The 19245-nt window shown below is 33.5% G+C and overlaps 2 protein-coding genes across 2 annotated transcripts; one reads left to right on the forward strand and one right to left on the reverse strand.

The window, feature by feature from the left end:
• Positions 1–3778: 3778 nt before the first annotated feature.
• On the reverse strand, positions 3779–5615 carry LOC133689577 (protein CANDIDATE G-PROTEIN COUPLED RECEPTOR 7-like). Its single transcript, XM_062109486.1, has one exon. It carries the CDS (start codon positions 5369–5371, stop codon positions 4052–4054), a length of 1320 nt encoding a protein of 439 aa, XP_061965470.1. The 5' UTR covers positions 5372–5615; the 3' UTR covers positions 3779–4051.
• A 6249-nt stretch (positions 5616–11864) lies between these two features.
• On the forward strand, positions 11865–18896 carry LOC133689793 (phosphatidate phosphatase PAH1-like). The gene is made up of 11 exons (XM_062109839.1): positions 11865–12324; positions 12656–14306; positions 14424–15010; positions 15119–15192; positions 15817–15901; positions 16592–16678; positions 17068–17140; positions 17781–17824; positions 17929–18057; positions 18158–18256; positions 18418–18896. Exons 2-11 carry the CDS (start codon positions 12836–12838, stop codon positions 18472–18474), a joined length of 2706 nt encoding a protein of 901 aa, XP_061965823.1. The 5' UTR covers positions 11865–12324; positions 12656–12835; the 3' UTR covers positions 18475–18896.
• Positions 18897–19245: the final 349 nt, after the last annotated feature.

Genomic DNA, 19245 nt, shown 5'->3' on the forward strand with positions numbered 1-19245 from the left:
GCTTTCTTATCTGCTATCATTGCTGCTTTTGCCACACACAAAAAGAAGAAAATTTGGTTTCTTCATCAGTAATCTTAGCCCCTAGCCAAAGGCCATTAGCCAAATCATGCTTCAGAATTCGGCGCATTAATTAGCCATAAAGCTTCACGATGCCTAGTTCAGAACCTGCTCTTGAGGGAATTAATACTAGAAGGAAAACAAGTAGTTATCTAACATCTGGCACAGCCACGGTCATATCGATTAATTGCCACCAGGATCACTTTCAGCACAGCTCCATTTCATAATCAAAGTGGTTTGTAAGTTTCTGGAATTAGACAGGATTTAATTTTGTAAGTTTCTGGAATTAGACAGGATTTAATTTGTTTTTGGTGGAATAGAATAAAAAAGACATAAATATAAATTAAGATATTTAATTATAAAATTTAAATATTTATTAAATTATATTTTATGAAATTGTTTATTTAAATTAATAAAAAATAAATTTACATTAAAAAATAAAAAAAATCATGATTATAAAAATAAATACAAATAAAACTGATTGAATAAACCTATACTCTAAATAAAATTATTATGTAAGACTGAACATATAAGAAAAATTATTTAAAAAATAATATTTATATTTTAAAAATTAAAATTTATTTGTATAAAATAAAAGAAGAAATTATAAATGAATTAGAATAATATCTTAAAAAATAAAACACAAACAAAACATTAAAAAAACTATATTCTAAAAAGACATGCACAACACGTGAATTAGGTCATGAAACTAAAATAAACTTATAGAAAAAAAATTAAAGAAAATCACAAAACTAATATTTTTTTAAAAAAATTAATGTAGAATAATAAGATTGCACGAAGCCAAATCCCTAAAAAATCAAAAGATGAAACATGAAACATGGAAAAAAAATCAATCACAAAATGATCTAAAAAAATAAGGGTGAAAATAAAAAATAATGATCAAAGGGCAAACAAAAATTTTCAATTGGAGGGTTAAATTAAATTGAGAAATAGCTTTAACAAAAAAAAATGAGGGTCAAATTAAAAAAAATAAAACAACAAAAACTTTGATTGAATGTTGAAATTGAAAGCCAAAAAAAATTAACAAAAGAGCCGAGAAAAAATTAAAAATCAAGATAATAAGAATCAAAATGAAAAAAAAAATATGAGAAATTTTAATTGAATGATTGAATTGAAAGAAAAAAACTCTTATAAAAGAAAAATAATGAAATAAAAAATGAAAATAATGAGCACTGAAATTAAAAAACTAAAAAAAAAAGAACAACTATGCATTTTACCTTGCAGGCGAGAGAAAAGAAGGAAAAAAAAATAATTACCGGTGATAATCCAACCATCATATGTTGTCACGCGTCACACCATGTGAAAGAAAGCATTATGACGTATCCAAAGAGACGACATAAGGTCAGCTTTGGTCATCGAGTAACGTTACATGCACCACCTGAAAGGCAAAAGTGTCACTCATCTTATGGATCGTTCTAAGTAGGTGCTAATAGCTTTTTTAATTAAAAAAATTAAAAAGTCAAAGTAAAAATAATAAAATACCTCCCATGACTCTAATAATTACCCTAAAAAATAGTGTGAAAGTAAAAATTTACCCCCATACAAACCTTATTTTTTGTTTTTTTCAAGGCCAAAAAGGTACTTCAATTGCACATAAATTATGAAAAAAAAAAGAAGAATATTCTTGTCCAACAACCCAATAATTTTTTGATCATGAAGATAAATAAATATTTTTACTATTTAAAAGTTTATGAAAATTAAAAAAAATCAATAGCTCTAAATTTTATTGATTCTAAGAATTAAATAATATTTTTACCATGCTAAAAGAAAAATAAACACTCCTAAACAATCTTTTAATAATAAATAGTTTAATAAAAAAATCAAAACACCCTAATCTCAAGGTTTTTTCTTCTTCATTCAAAAATAAATAAATAATTTCACTATAATAATCTACAATAAACTATATCTACTACGACATTGAAAAACTCCACGCATTATAATGCTTTGGTTAATAGACATGTACGCGCGCACAAGGAAACTTAAATCCGAATTGTGAGAGGAAATGGCGATTGATCTAAAAGGGTCATTGGCTTCTTGTTTTTTTTTTTTTTTTTTTTTTTTGTTTACTCCTGAGTTTGATTGGGCGTGGCTGTTGATTTCACCAACAGAGCAATTATGTTATTCCGAATTGGATTGGATCGGGTCTGCCTCTTCTGGACCAGGGCCTGTTTGGAGTCGGTCCATTTTAAAGAACAAAATAAGCTTGTTTTTTTTTTATTAAAACAAAACGATTTTTTCTTTTAGCTTTAAATTAGTATTTGTTTTAGGATTTTAATATCTTATTGTAAAAAATTAAAAAAATATATTATTTTAATATTATTTTAAATAAAAAAAATTACACACCAGTATTCCACCTCATAAATCACAATGAATTCCTTCGTGGAAATGAGATTAATCTGGACTCCAAATAAAATACAAGGTCGATGACAACTTGACGAAGTTCTTTATCCCTGCACTTCCATCCAGGTTCAGCTTTTGGCGCAACAGCTGCAGAAAGCAGCATGCTTTTGCCTCTCCCTAATTTTCAATCGTCACCTGGCACACCATTTCAACCGGAACATGTATTCTTTCATCGCGGGGAGAAAAAACAAACAAACCAAAGAGATTCTCGAGTCAATCTACGGAAACGATATCACTTTACCATTAATGGAAAACAAGTTAAAATAAAATATATTCAGCAAATGCTATAACAAGCTAACACAACAGGTTCTTGTTCCAATCACGTTCAAGCAATCACTATGTGTGTTACAGCCCATTAGACAACAAGACATGACAGCCATATCCCACAGCAAGGAGTTCATGCACATGTACCAACTTCCATGGCCACGACGCGTCACTCTCATCGACTGATTCCCCGCACAAAGATCCAAAACCATGAGCCCTACAGACCAAATGCCTTAAGGTCTGGAATTGAAGATGAGAAAGCTTGATAATCAAGAAATCCTAAAAAAAGCTCAGGGATGGGAATAAACTTCTACTAATAAGGAAGTTTCTGGCTTGGCTCTATAACAATACATATTAATAAACAACTCTCCAAAACACCAGATAAATAAACCCATTGATGATACAGCTAGCTAGCATAACTTTGAAACAAACATCACAATGATTTACTTCTTTCAGATAGACAGGGGATAGATTACCAGACACGACCCATAAAGCTTCTCATTCCTAGGAAATTTGCATGCGCACACGGTACATACAAGTAATAATCTTATTTCACGAAACCTCGCACCATACACATTTCTTTTATGAGCAGCAGGAGAACATTCATGATATGTTCCTGTTTCAGATACATGCCAACTTCTTTTCAGTTTTCGTAGGATAATTTATTCGAAACCTGGTTCATCTATCAGTGAACTTTCATTCTGAACTAGTAACGAAATGCACAACGCTAATGATAAATTCTATATCAAAACTTGGGGGAAGAATGAGAAAAAATGCTATCTGGAAACAAAGGGGCAAAATCTGTGAGAAGAGAGCGATTCATTACCTTCATATTAAAATCAATATTATTGGAAAAGCCATTAATACGGGAAAAACAAGAAAAAGAAATTCCAACATGTGGCTTTCAGTGCAATCATCCTCGTGTTTAAACAAGATCAAAACGTACAAGTTACAGGAAACAAGAATTCAATAACATGAAACACTAAAAAAAGAGGAATAGTATCAGCTAACAGATCGCTTAGAAAGAGTCATTAGCTAGTTCAATGATAACAGAATGCGTGGCATTTCATTTTAGCACACCATATAAAGAAGTGCACAAGTAATTATCAGCTTCCGACATGGAAAATTCATTAACAAAAAATACAGCCACTACTCAGTAAATACCAAAGTTTCTATAGCAGGAAAACGACATTGCAAAAAACTAAATGTAAATTAAGAGCAACAGCTGCAATGTCAGACCTGTCCCAGAAAATTTTTTCAGCAAAACATTAAATTTGCAGCAGTAGAATCACCCCAACTTCTATCCATTTCAAAGCTCGAATTCTTCATCCCTCAAAGCCAACTCTGCAGCTTCCTCATCCTCCTCGTCAAGAACAAAGTACTCATTCTTCTCCACGGGCCTAAACATATAAAACATCACCATATAAAACATCAAACTCGCAGTCTCCTCGGCAGCATTACTCACCCACTGATACTTATAAGCTGCAATCGTCTTCAATGCAAACACCACAATCCTCGTGAAATACAAGTACCCAATAACCACAATATAAAACTGCCTAAACAACTGCAATTTCGCCAAATTCCTAGCAGCCTTCCCATCTGTCTTGGAAGTCTCTCTCAACGATCTGATCGACCACACAATGGGGAAAATAATTGCGCAACAACAAATAATATCAACCAACAAAAACATCTGATTCCAAGTCACCCAATCCTTAATAAAGGGCCCAGTTTCACCAATCACAACCGAAGCTATATTAGCCAAAACCTGGAGTGGAATCACAACCATTAGCACCTTCTTCTCTTTCTCTTGCAAAAAGGGTTTCAGAAACGACCAACCAGTCCCAATCAAAACAATAACGGTAAACAACAAAACCACACGAATAAACTGGAAAATATAAAACAACACATCCCAACCGTGTGGAGTCCCTGTAACCTTCACATAATGCTTATCCTCGGCGGCACAGATCAAATTAAGAGCCTTCATAAGTAACAACCCCCCCATTAACAAATGGATCCGGTGGACAGATCTTTTATTACTATACAGAACATAAATCCATAGCCCTAAAAATCCAGCATAAGCGATGAAATAAAGAGAATATAACCAAGGCAATTGCGTTAACCCTGCAGAAAGATAATCTCTAGACCCGTCGCGATCTAAATTATAAATCTCGGTCTTGACAGACATGGAAACGCGCGTTTCCGGAGCACAATTGGCGAAGACGAGTGAGTATTCATTTGGAGCAGTGACCGGATAAGATTGACTGAAAGACGAGAGAGGAGGCGGTGAGAGGTCTCGGAAAGTGAAGAGAGAGAGAATGAAGTGGGAATCGAGAACGCAGAAGTTAGGGTTTTGCTGGATCTCGAGGAGGACCTGAAGGCGAGATTCTTCGGAGAGAAGGAAGAAGCCGAGGCGTGAAGAGAGTGGATTTCCAGCGTTGAGAGAAGAGGCAACGGAGACGGAGTTGACGGAGATTGTAACGTGTCCAGTTGGTGTGAATCCGAATTTTTCGAAGACGATCATGGCTCGCGCGTCGTTTGTGATTGTTAGATTTTTTATCTCGGCGGTGGAAAGGGAGATGAGGAGAACGAGGACGAGGAGGCGGAGGATGAGGTGCGGTGGTTTAGTCATTTTTTAGGTGGCTGTCGTTGCTGTAGTGGCAGTGGATCTGTGGGGGGTGGAGGGGGATGAGAGACTTGAGAGTTTACTTGAGAACGTGGATTCAATGCTAAATAGTGGTTGTAGTCGATACAGTCGAGTCTTGCCGGTCAAGAGGGGGCCTTTATGCGACGTCGTTTTATGAAGCGTTGACGTGGTTGATGCTGAAAGTCATTTTGTTAATTGGTTCGCGCGGAAGACTAAATTGACAGCCATGCCCACTTTCAACAGCTCTTCCATTTTGTATTTCTGGAAAGGCCCATTTCATTGGATTGGGAAATTTACAGACGTGCATTGGTATTGTTGTAATTTCATCAATTTTTAAGGATTAAAAAAGTTAGATATTGACCAACTTTGCAATTAGGTCCCTCTACTTTTTCATAATTGCATTTTGATACTCACTTCATTATCATCACGGTAATTTTTTATCCTGGTCTTGGCCTTTGCGGTTTCTTCTGTCTTGGTCCCTTCAGGTCATGGATTTTTTTATATGAAGAAAGACCTTTTAATATTAAATACGTTGAAGAAAACACGTGTTAACCTACAGTTTTTTTTTAATTGTTTAATTTAGTTTTTTTTTATGATGGTTTTTTCTTTTCATACTTTGTTTCAATTACTTTTGAGACCCACACCGGTTTAAACCCTAATTGTTTTTTTGTTATGAGTCAACCTGTTGGGTCAAGCATTTTAAACATCAAATAATATATTTTGATTTTAATTTTTTCAATTTTTTTTTCTTTAAAATTGATCCTCGCTCACTTGATTTTTATTTTTATTTTTATTTTAGATTCTTTTTGTGAATTTGTGGAATTATAAATTTTCAATCTAGCCCTTGTATTTTAGGTTTCAGCACTACTGTTTTGGTTTTAAATTTTTTTCCTAGCACATTTATCAAATTTTAATTTTAATTTTATTTCATTATCGGATCTTTAATTTTGATTTTTCTCAATTTTATCACCTGGGTTTGCTAATATTTTTTCTTGATTTTTTTTGTTCATTGATTTTTTTACCTGATTTTATCTTTCATCATTTGAATTCTTGAGGATTGACGGTTGTTTTTTTTTTTCATTTTTTCTATGATATAGAGCTGTTATTTTTTTTCTTTTTTTTTAAATATACGTACAATACCTAGTCATTGCTTTTTTACAATTCAAAAAAATTAAGTCAACTCACAGCTTAGTGCATAAGGTATTTAGTTATACTCTATACTAAAAGACAGCAACCTTCCACTACGCGAATCCACAGTGAAAGGGTGATTTTACCTTTTGATGGGTAAAGTAACATGCCTTGGATTTAGGGGTATGATGATATTTTTCATGGGATACATTGGTCATTACTTGAAAGGAAAGGGCTAGACAGTAATTTTGTGTTTTCTTTGACAATGTGATTACTTAATTGCCCTAGGAAGACAAAAAAAAAATCATCTGGGTCAAGTGGCTTTTAAGTCTTTGACTTTATTTTTAAACAAATAAGTTACTTTATTACCCTTGAAAATTAAAAACAATTGTCTTTGATATCATTTATATGTGATCATTTGGTAGTTGTTGAGTGTCATTGGGGGTAATAGGATAATTTGTAAAAAGAAAAAGAATTAGATGAATAGTGTCAGCTGCCTTCAGACGGCGCAAGTGGCGTCATCTAGTGGCCAAAACTGTGATTTCAAGGTAGCTTCTAAAGCGTCTCAATGTTCCCTTCATGGATCAGCAGCGCGTGTAGCACTATGGTGGCCTCATGTTTTATTTTTTCCCTCTCTCTTACTTGATTTTCGTGCTAGAATTAAAAAGAAATTAAATTAACCCCTAAAGTTTGTTGTACTTAGAATTTCCTCTTTGTTCTCTTTATTACAATTTTTAAAATTTAGAATACTTTATGAAATTAAAAGGTTTTCTCAATTTCACCATGCTATCTTTGTTATAATTTTTTTTAGTTTAGAATAGTTTATTAAATTAAGAATTATTTTCAATTCCACCTATAATTAATATTTTTATCTATTAGATTTGGTTCTTATTCTTTTAATTATTCTTTTTTATTTATTTTAGATAGTTTTTGCAATTGTTTTTTTTTGTAATTTCATTATTCTTTAGTTTTTTTTCCTGCCATTCTAAATTTTTTTTATTGTTGTATTTTTTGACCTTGCAAGATATTTTTAGATTTATTTTTCTATTATTATTTCATTATCCAGCATTTAATTAGCTGGGTGTTTATCTTCTTAGTTGAGTCCGGATATATATTTAACGGTTTGCAGGTTTAAAAGATTAACCTTGATTTATGAAGTTGACACATGTTTCTTTGTTTTTTTTTTGTTTTTTTAGCCTTTTTTCCCATCCTCTAGCATTTTGTTATTTTTTAATTCACTTTCTATAGTATTTTTTAGTTGTTTAAAAAATAACATGGGTTGTCTTGGTTTTTTTTTTGTCTTTGTTAAATTTAGTTTTTCTAAATGAATATTGTATTTAAATTGAATTAAATTGATTGATTACATCCTCAAATTAGGTGTTGAGTTCATGAGTTAAGCCCAGATCAAGAATTTAAGGAATTATAAATTTGAGAGTTTAACCCGAGTTTACAAAGTTCATTAAAGTTTACTTGATTTTTTTTATTTTTTTAAGCTTTTTAATTTTTTTCATATTCTATACTTCATTACTCATAACCGCTGCTTTTTTTTCTTGCCAACACGTATTCCATTTGTTGTGGCTGTATTTGATATTGCTTGCCTTTTCTTTCTCAATCACTTTCTTTTAATTATCATCAAGACTCAGTTCTGCGCTTCGATGTAGAAACAGTGAGCTCCAAGCCATGTCTCTACGGTCTCATATGCCTTTACAAAGGGTTATGAGTGTTTTTTTGTGGTCCTTTAAGAAGCCTTTCTCAAGCCTTCTGCTGCTAGCTGAGGCATCATATCTCAAGCCTCCTGCAGCTGCTGCTGCTTCATCTATCAAGACTACTATATATGTATGGTAGCTAAAAATATACTAAGGTATTAATTTAACAACCATTGTTGCTGTCTTTTGAAGTTAGATCTTCCTACAGGAACCCTGCTAGGTCCTTACATTTGTTTGGGACCTAATTACCATAAAAAATAATAAAAATAATTACCATAAAAAATAATACTAAATAGTGGGCCTTGTCCTAATACTAGTTTTTACTAATACTCGTTCTAATTACCATAAAAAATAATAAAAATAAGTTTTGAAGACGAAATTGCTAGCAACATTTGAGTCCGTCTCCTAGTCCATCTTACTAAATAGTGGGCCTCGTCCATGATCGCAACCCCTTGTCCACACCTAAACCCTTCATTCTCCTTTAATTTTCAGTCTTCCTCGTTTTTTTCCAACGACTTTGAGTCCGTCTGCCATGAAAAATTAATTTTGACAATGACCTTCTCAAATTAAGGAAAAGTTGTCTTCATGGAATAAAACTATCTGGTCTTTCAATGGACAGTTATGATCATGTTAGAAGTTGTCAAATTTCTTAGAAGAGTTTAGTGGTGAGAATTGGTTGGACTATAATATTTTACATGGAATAAATTTTATAATATTTGGCAAGTAACAATTTAAAAATATAATAATAGTGAAATGAAAAAGATTAATATCTTGCTGGCGATAGTAGTTTTGATAATGGATATGATTGGGGTGAAGATAATAACGATAAATAATTAAAGATATTGATAATAATAATTATAGTGGAATGATAGTAGTAACTATGATAATTGAAATAGTTGGATGATATTTATTGTTATTAATAAATATTTTTCAAAACCTTATAAATAAGTGTTATTTTTTTTTATAAATAATACATGGAAAATCATGAAAAATACTTTTTTTTTATGTTAAGACGATTTTTACTATATCTTGTACGTTTCGGATATAGGACGTCCCTCCCTTTTTAGGTTGGGGAGATTTCGCTATCTCCGGCCAGGACGCATCTTAAGTTCCGGAAAAAAGATCTTTTTTTTCATCGAAAGAGGAAGTCCATTATTCCAAACCGAGCTGGGAACATGAGGTGGAGGGCGGAGCGCTCTATATGATCGGCGGCAGGTTACCAGAGAAGAGGGGACAACTTCTTTCTCCCTTGCCTTGCTCCATTTTCCTTTTATGATTGAAAGTAGCAAGCCACTCCGCGACTGGTATATAGGCCAGATCAGATAAAGGGTGCTTCCTCCATATGTTCAGGCAAAGATTGTATGCGTAACAAACGTCTCATTCAGAACTCAATTCCAGACTAATTTTTGTTTTGCATTTGTTGTTGTTTTTGGGGTTTTTTTTTAGCTTGGACACTACTTTTTACATATAGAAAAAAAAGTTAACAAAATTTATACTAATACTCATAATGGCATGGATAGTAATATTGTTCAAATCTTGAGTTATTTATTGGAGTTCAAGGCACAAGCTAAGAGGATAAAGATGAACGTGACAGATATTCTTACCAAATTTTATACGAATCAACACGTATGAGAACTGTGTACCCTTTTGAATTTTGGTTGAGTAAAGCAGAGGGGCTTGACGGTGAAGGTGATGGCGTGTTTTGTGTTAAAAACAAGGAGGATTAAGGGTATGTTTGTCATTATCTTTAAATCTTGGTTTTAGTGAGTCTTTAACTTTTAACTTAAACGTTTGTTTAGTTAACAATAAATCTTAAATTAAATAAAAAGTTTGTTATGAAATTGAGTCAAAATTTTTCTTTAACAAAAAAAATCTTGACATATGAGTTTTAATGCATACCATATTAAAAAAAAAAATTATTTCAAATCAAAAGTTTATTTCAAAATAAGCTCTTTATTTAATGAAAAACACACTTTTAAAAAATGAAAAAAAAGATTATTTCAAGTCAATTTGTTACCAATCACAAATTATTTATGAAAAGCAACTTTAAATTATGATTTATTTATTTTTTTTAATATAAATCATACCAAATGTCTGTTTATTTTGTAAAAAAATACTCTATTGAAAAATGAATTACTTTTTATTGCTGATATGTATTAATAAAAATATTTTTTATTGGTGGCTTTTGAACAAAGAGGAAAATTATAGTAGTAATTATGAAAATAATGATGATGATAATAATTACGATAATAATAGTAACATTGAAAAATAATGTTATTGTAACATTAATGATGATGAGAATATGATAAAATGATGGTTATAATGGTTATTATTTTGAAACAAGATGATGATGAATATTGTTACAGTGTTGACGGAGTTAGAAGGTGATTGAAACACTCCATTAATAATGAGTTTTTGTGGTGACCATGATAGTGGAAATGGTGATGGAGTGGTGGTTACATAAATAATCAAGCGGGTGTTGATATTTTGGTGATAGATTGTTGTGGTGGTGATGAAGGTGATTAGTTTGTCTGGAAATGCGGTGTAAATTGTGTTTTTTTTAAAAAAAATTGTATTTTTATATTGTTTTGATGTACTAATATCAAAAATAATTTTTAAAAAATAAAAAAATATTACTTTGATATATTTTTAAACAAAAAAGTACTAATTCTAAAAAGACACCAGAAATTGAAGGGTTATGGTGCCAAAGCAATAAAATAAATATAAGATGATAATTATAATTGCATCTGTGGTGGTGGTTGATAGAGGTGATCATTTTTTGTTCGGTTCGGTTTTTATAAAAAAAATAATAAAATTGATTTTTTTAAAAAAACCGAAACCTAACTGAAATCGATTCAAACCAGTTTGGCTTGGTTTTTGTCTGGTTTGGCTCAGTTTTTCCTGGTTTTTTTGGTTTGGGTTCGGTTCGATTCAGTTTTTTTGTTTTCGAGTTTATAAAACCAAAAACGAACCGAACCGTTCAATTTTTTTAAAATTTTAACTAGTTTAATCATAATTTTTACAATTTGATTTTTTCAATTATTTTTTTTTCATCATTTTTTTAATTTAATTGATTTTTCTGTTGTTATGGCTGACATGTAGCTATGGCGGGTTGGGAATAAAACGGCAGCTATATTTCCTAAAGTAATCACTATCCTCAAACATTGATATCCGTATTAGTTGTCGGAAGGCTGCAAAAACAATAAGGTGTCATGTATTCCATTTTCTTGGGTTATTATTTCAAATTTTAATTTGTCTAAAATTAATACTTTCTCTTAACGGAAGCATAAATTGCTTTTTCAAGACATCTAATGTATGCACAAATTATATGTGATTAATGATTATGTGGTTGGGAAAATTGTAAAATCTATCTTTAAGTTTGATATTGTATTTTAACAGTGTTTTTGAATTTGTTTATATTTTTTAATTATTTTAATTATTTTAATATTAAAAATAAATTTATAAACAAAATAATATTATTTTAATATATTTAACTTTTCTGGAGTGCCGTCGAATATTCTATCCTTTTTTTTTTTTTTGGGAGAGAGAAAAATAATAATCCTCCACTGAATAAATATTGTTGACTTCGAGAAGGGGACAACAACGAGGCGGTGGTCCGGCGACAGCCTCCCATTCAAATCCGGAGACATCTACCTAACTACCTATCATAGCTCGATAAGCAAGACTAAAAATTAAACTCAACTCCCAAAATAGCCCCTACCCTCATCAATTTTGAAGCTCATCGTCGAGAGGATCATTCTCGTAATTTAAATCAAAACGCAGACCGATTACACAACTCGAAATCAGGATTACCTATTTATTGCTTTGACAAGTCCATTTCTGCCCGCCTCTCGTGTTTTTCCCAATTTACTATTCTTCGCTATCCTAACGAAAATATAAATCCTCCAAACTCCAATAATCTTTTTATTAACTACCCAGGATTTATAAAACAACGTTAAACACCACACAAATTCATAAAATTAAATAAACGTCCCCGATCGAGGTGATAAATTTTCAAGTACTTATCATCAAATTGGCTCCCGTTTTTTCTCGAGCTGCATGATCGATTGGTTGATTCTAAGGATTTTTCCGGATTTTGTATCTGTAAGTTGAATTCAAGAATTTTGTTTTGGCTTTCTTTCTAATTTTATTGCCTGCTGTAGTTTTAATTCTTTTTTCATTTCTTTTTCCCTTTTTATGTTGATTTGTTTAGTTGGAGGGAGAGTAAGGTTTTATGCTCCGTTTGGCTGCGGAGAAATCGATAGAATTTGGAATCTTTTTAGTTATTCATGATTCTCTTCTTGTGACATTCGTTGACCGAATGCGAATTTCATTTCCCAAAAGCTAAATGGAGAATTGGATTTAATTCTCCTTTTAAGGGATTTTTTTGGTTAGTTGATGCTTTATTTACTTGGAATTTATAAATTGAATGCAGGTTCTGCATAATAAAAGAAAACTTATCATTCCGTGCCTTGGAGGGAATAATACATATTCGATCTTGGTTGGAATCTTGAAGTGAAAAGAGAAGAAAGAAGATTAGGGAGTGATTTTAAGGAGGATTTATTGGAATATTGTGATTGTTGAGGTTATTGGTGGATTTGACCAGAATCACCAGATGAATGTTGTTGGGAAAGTGGGTAGTTTAATTTCGCAAGGTGTAAACTCGGTGGCAACCCCTTTTCATCCCTTCGGTGGGGCTGTTGATGTTATTGTGGTACAACAGCAAGACGGGACATTTCGAAGTACCCCATGGTATGTTCGATTTGGCAAATTTCAGGGTGTTCTTAAGAGAGCTGAGAAGATTGTCCGCATAAACGTCAATGGTGTTGAAGCTAATTTTCACATGTATCTTGATAATTCTGGTGAAGCTTATTTCATAAAGGAGGTTGAGCCTGGTAAAGGAAGTGAGGCAAATGGGGTAATAAAGGATTCTGATAGCATGGTGATGTCGAATGAAGATGTCAGTGTTGGTTTTAGTGATGTTGTTGATAATAACGTTGTTGGAATTTCTAGGCTTGAGCATAGTGTTTCCGATTCTAGGGTGATTCAGCTGCGAGAGGAAGATGGTTCATCGGGTGCAGCACGACTTCAGAGGGCAGAATCTGATGGTGACCGGAGGTATTATGATCTTGAAGATGAGCAACCCTCTCTGGATGATTCAGTTGAGTTATCAGAGTATGGTTCTAATAGATACGACGGTTTGGATGGCGAGCACCCTGCAGTTTCACAACGTTCACATTCAGAAGTGATCCTGGTGAGTGTGGATGGTCATGTTCTGACAGCCCCTGTATTGGAATCAGAACAAAATACCGAGAATGTGCAATTATGCACCCCTCAGTTCCATCTGGGCCGAGGTGATGATACCGAGGAGTTTAATTCAGGTGATGATTCATGGGCTGCTAATTACATCAATACGCTGAATGCATCTACATCAAATGTTGCATCTGATAATGCTTACAGTGCAAGTAATGGTGATAGCATTTGCCAACCGGAGGTTTGTGAGGGTGACGAGGAACATGCATGTCAAGGTCAAGAAATTCAGGACATTTCTAGATCAGAAGGAGATCTTCTGGCACAAAGCGATTCAGATACATCTGTTAGGATAAATAGGGAAGATATTTTCAAAAGCTGCTCGGCGTTACCAGAATGGGCCAAACAGGCTGGAATTGCTGATCTTGAGGAAATGGATTCTTCAATTGAGGTGCAAAAAGATTCACGTGAGGAGTCTCCTTGTAGTCCTCCAGCAGCTGATCAAACTACTGATGGGGATCTTGGTGAATTCACAGACAATGGCTGTAATGCTAGTGGACTTCATGGGTCACCTACTTTGCTGGTTGAACTCGAAGCAACAGATAAAAATGCTTCGAGGACAGAACATTTAGGTGCTGACAGCACTTGTATTTCTGTTAGCATTGTTAACAGTTCAGATGAGAAGGGTGAAGAGTCTCATCACATATCTACAGTGTGTGATGGGTCAAATAGCAGTTTGCATAGACCTGTTCCCAAAGATGAGTCAAGTAAAAGCGAGACTGTGGAACTGCAGAGAGCAATCTCCATTGAAGAGATGCAAAATTGTTCAAGCAAAGGTAAGGAGTTATTTGTTGTATTCTGGATCTCAAAGTCTGTAACTGTAGTTTGAGCTTGGTCTATGTAGAGTGTGAAGCTTTTGTTTAAACTTTTTCTTTCATCATAATTTTTTGTAGGGTTTGAGATCTCCCTCTGTGGGAAGGAACTCCATGCAGGTATGGGCTTGGACGCTGCTGCTGAAGTGTTTGCAGCACATTGTTTATCTGCTGAGGAATTTAAAAATTCTGCAACGTCAATTATCAAGAATGAAAACTTAATAATCAGATATGGACAGAAGTACTTCACGTGGGAAAAGGCTGCTCCTATTGTGCTTGGAATGGTAGCATTTGGTTTGGATTTACCTGCTGAGCCCAAAGATGCCATTCCTGTGGAACTGGATGAAACAGTTGCACAAAGGGATGCTGATGCTGTGATTAGTTCCGCATCATCCAGCCGCATATGGAGGCTTTGGCCTATTCCATTTAGAAGGGTCCAGATAAGCAGAGAATCATCAAGTGAAGAGTTATTTGTTGATTCTGAATCTGGAGTGCAAAACACAAATGTTGAATCAACTTCAGCATCCCACGGTGGTTCCGTGTCTCCTCACAAGCAGTTTATAAGGACAAATCTTCCAACTAGTGAGCAGATAGCATCATTGAATCTGAAAGACGGTCAAAATATGATAACTTTCAGTTTCTCGACTAGGGTTCTGGGTACACAACAGGTTGGTCCATATGTAGCATTATTTTTCAATATAAAAATTAATAAATGAGAGCAACTACCAATTCATGTTACTCATTTTCAGCTGCTAAGTCAAAATCATTTTTAACAGGTCGATTGTCATATCTACTTGTGGAAGTGGAACGCAAGAATTGTAATTTCAGATGTGGATGGAACTATTACCAAGTAAGGCTCCTGACATCCCAGCTTGAATTACTTTGCTGAAATATTGGATACTGAATTGTAACAGTTTAATGAATGGTGGAAACTTAATTGAATGAATTTGGGCATGATCTTTTGAATTGAAATATTGAATGTGTTTCACTTTGTGCTAGATCTTAATAAAATTACATTACTAACCCTCCTATCACTTTCTGAATGAAGTGCAATATGACATTTCCTTGTAATATGTCAACGTGATTTTGTTTTGCTACATGATCTGTCTCTCTCTGCGTGCCATATAAAGCTTAATGGAGAACATGTTTTATTATAACGATAATAAACCTACATCATGCTAACATATAGTTTATCTGCTAACAAGCCTTATTTTCACAGTCTAGCCTCAGTGTCTCAAGCTAAAGTGACATGGTTAAGGTAATAGCTTATTGAAAAATAAAAGGCAAAAAGGAAAATTTGATCTCTTATGGGAATAAAAAGCTCATCCTCCATGATTAATTTTGTCACAGAGCATCCACAAGCATTCCTAGCAATGATACAGTACAAACCGATCAACTGTAAATTTGTACTTTAGGTTTTCTCCAGTTTATTGTAGATTTGATTGTGGGGTATTAACTTGATGATTCCTGTCAGGTCTGATGTTTTGGGTCAGTTCATGCCCTTGGTTGGAAAGGACTGGACACAATCTGGAGTAGCTAAACTTTTTTGTGCCATTAAGGTATCATTCTCCTTTCAATCTTAGCTAAACAGTGGTTGTTAATTTTTTTTTTGCAAAATGAATTTTCAGTGCTCTGCCAATGTGTGAACAATATTTGAAAGTGAAGGAAATTTTGTCTAAGGGAAGTATGTTGTGTATTTAGTATATCATATACTTCTAATTTTGATACAAGAACTGTCTTGTTACATGTCATCACTTTTGTCAATAACAAAACTGATCATCAATCACAAACTACTAGGGCCAGCTTCATGGTCCGGGCTAAAGTTTTTAACAATAATAAAAAAGAGGCATAACATCTGCTTACCGCCTTATGACCCTATTCCTTTAGTCCATCCTCCTTATGCTAGATTGAATTTCTATGCTGTTTGTTTATTTTGCAAGCAGACTTTCTAAATATCAAATTCTAAAGGGACATATTTCATGCACAGGGCTTGCTACTTCAACCAGTAATAGTAAAAAGTGAAATGTAATTCATGCAAACAGCACATGCTACCCATTTAAGCTTTAGTAATTTAATCTGTTGATTATTCTGTTTCCTTGCACCTTTTTTTTAACAACAAATGTTATCGCTAGGCATGGTGTTTGGATTTGCTCCATGTTTTAGATCATTGAGTTGCATTTGGCATGTTATGAACAAATAGTGTTTTTTTAGTAAATGGACATTAAATATTTAATCATGCATTTATGCAGGAGAATGGATATCAGCTATTGTTTCTGAGTGCACGTGCAATTGTTCAGGCATATTTAACCAGAAGTTTTCTTTTCAACGTAAAGCAGGTATAAATATTGATTCACTGTTTACTTATTTTAGTATTGGGTGTGGGAGGTTCTTTGGCTTTCTTGATGACTAAGCTACTAATAGTCAGAGCCAGAAGAATCAATGTGCTAAAATTTGCTGGCACTAAGATTGAGTTTCTAGCTTGCATCACATATCATGCAATATTTTGAGTTCTGATGAAGGGGCTCATTCCTTATCTTCTTCTGAAACCAATATTCTTTCACGATTCATATCATATCATTGGCTGTCCTGTCCTGGTCACTGTCTTTTCCCTCTTGTGCAGTCTGTCTCTTCTGTTGCTTTATACTGGGTTCACAGAGGTTACAGCTATGATGCTGCTGGATTGCATTGTATTTTACTGATTAGTGGCCTTTTATTCTGCTTGCAGGATGGAAAAACCCTACCAAATGGACCTGTTGTTATTTCACCTGATGGATTGTTTCCCTCATTATACCGAGAAGGTAGGGTCTTCTTCAAAAACTATCAGTTCTATGGAATTGCTTTATCTTCCAATAAATTTTATGATACAGTTATTGATGATTCCATCTTCATAATGAGGAAATCATGGAATGTGCAGAATCTAAATGTTGAAATATGCATTTGTGTGTGGGGGTGTGTACATAATGGGTGTTAAAGTGCATGAATATTTGATTTTGCACTGCTATAACTGGACATCAATGACAACATTTCTTATCCCATTCTTCCGAAGTGAGAGAAGAGCTATGATTAAAAAAAAAAAGAACAGCAAGAATACAAACGTGATTTGCTATTTCTGCAACTAATAAAGTAGTTCTGCGATATTGTACTTTTAGTTATGTTACTTCAGGAACATGAATTTTATTAGCCTGGCCTCAGGGTGCCTCCACCATTTTGAGGCCATGCGCCATCTGTTGGTCCATTCACAATTGCATTATTGACCCTTTGGTGGAAAAATCTTACTCCCTCCATCTCAGTTTGTTTCTTTGTTTTAATTTGTATCCACGCTGCCAGCTTGATATATAGTCTGCATCTTCTACGTACTTTATATTCCACATCTTTTTCCCATTTAAATGATACTCTGACTCATCTCTGATATATGTTCTTGCTTTGCATGTTTATCAGTAATAAGAAGAGCTCCTCATGAGTTCAAGATTGCGTGCTTAGAGGTAATTCTGAAAGGGCAAAACCACTACGGACATGAAATCACTTTTAGTAAGCATTTGCATCTCATTCCAAACTAAAAATAAGCCCTGAATTTCATGTTTTGTAGGATATTAAAAAACTCTTTCCTACTGATTGCAACCCATTCTATGCGGGCTTCGGAAATAGAGATACCGATGAGCTTAGTTACCGAAAAATTGGGATCCCCAAGGGCAAAATATTTATTATAAACCCAAAGGTTTGGATTTTTGTTACTAATTTTCCTTTTTGGTGGCCTACCATGTAGGATTTACTTCTACTATCTTTTTTATTGCTAATAACTTCTCGTAAACTGACAGGGTGAGGTGGCCATTAGTCATCGCATCGATGTGAAATCCTACACATCTTTACACACGCTGGTCAATGATATGTTCCCCCCTACATCGTTAGCCGAGCAGGTAAGCATATACTTAAGCGAACTCACATTGTGCAGTATGAAAAGGGTGAAAGAAAAGAAATAAAAAGGGTTAAGACAGGACACAGGATGAATGTTCAAATGCTCCAATACTGGTTTTACTCCACAATATGTTGAATGATCTCGACTCTCTTATATGTGCAGGAAGATTATAACTCATGGAATTTTTGGAAAGTGCCACTGCCAGATATTGAGATTTAGTTTATCTTACACAGAAATGGTTCCCTTGTACCAACAAGATGATAAGTGGATTGAAATGTCCACAAAAGTACAGATACGATGAAGATTATTCCATTCGTCCCAATTTTGTTTTTTTTTTTTGCCAGAAGTGATGCTGTGTAACAGTGTTAAACTATTACATTTCGCAGCACTGGTGTGCGATTTGTAAGCAATGCATCCTATATTAGAAGTTAAGAGGTACTTTAAAAAATCCCTTGTTAACAAAAGCTTCTGTGATTTTGATGATAGCGTTTCCATTGTTGCTTCTACCTGTACATGCGGTCTGCCATTTCGTGGCTTTTGAGTTGCAATCGGAAATGCTTCTGGCTTCTTGCATTACTTGTTCTCATTTGTACTCTAATTACAATTACATTGCAAAGAGAAAAAAGTCGTTTAGTCTGGTACTGTTACTTGATTTCCTTTTTGGTCGATTGGATTCTAGTATTTTTTGGGTTGATGGTATCTTATATTTGTATATTATTAAAATTAAAGGTTTAAATTAGATTTTCAAATTTAATTAGATGCTGACAGTTTTTTTTTTAAAAAAAACTGAAAACCAAAAAAACATGTATTTTTTAGAATTCCCATGAAAAAAAGTATATTTCTGTTTGCATATTCTCTGCATGCTATTATTTCAGTCCTTTTAGTTTTAACATTTAATATTTTGATTTTAAATTTTATTTTGTTCAAGTTCGTCTAAATTTAAATTTAAATAGAGAAGAAAAACATAAAAAAATAGGGAGAAAGAGATAA

This window comes from Populus nigra, chromosome 3, assembly GCF_951802175.1.
Source record: "Populus nigra chromosome 3, ddPopNigr1.1, whole genome shotgun sequence".
NCBI lineage: Eukaryota > Viridiplantae > Streptophyta > Magnoliopsida > Malpighiales > Salicaceae > Populus > Populus nigra.

Excerpts from the sequence above, each read along its gene's own strand:
- LOC133689577 (XM_062109486.1), bottom strand. The coding sequence starts at position 5,371 with ATGACTAAACCACCGCACCTCATCCTCCGCCTCCTCGTCCTCGTTCTC.
- LOC133689793 (XM_062109839.1), top strand. The coding sequence starts at position 12,836 with ATGAATGTTGTTGGGAAAGTGGGTAGTTTAATTTCGCAAGGTGTAAAC. Across the intron at positions 15,902-16,591 it reads AACTTTTTTGTGCCATTAAG|GAGAATGGATATCAGCTATT; the intron begins GTATCATTCTCC and ends GCATTTATGCAG. Across the intron at positions 18,257-18,417 it reads CTACATCGTTAGCCGAGCAG|GAAGATTATAACTCATGGAA; the intron begins GTAAGCATATAC and ends TTATATGTGCAG.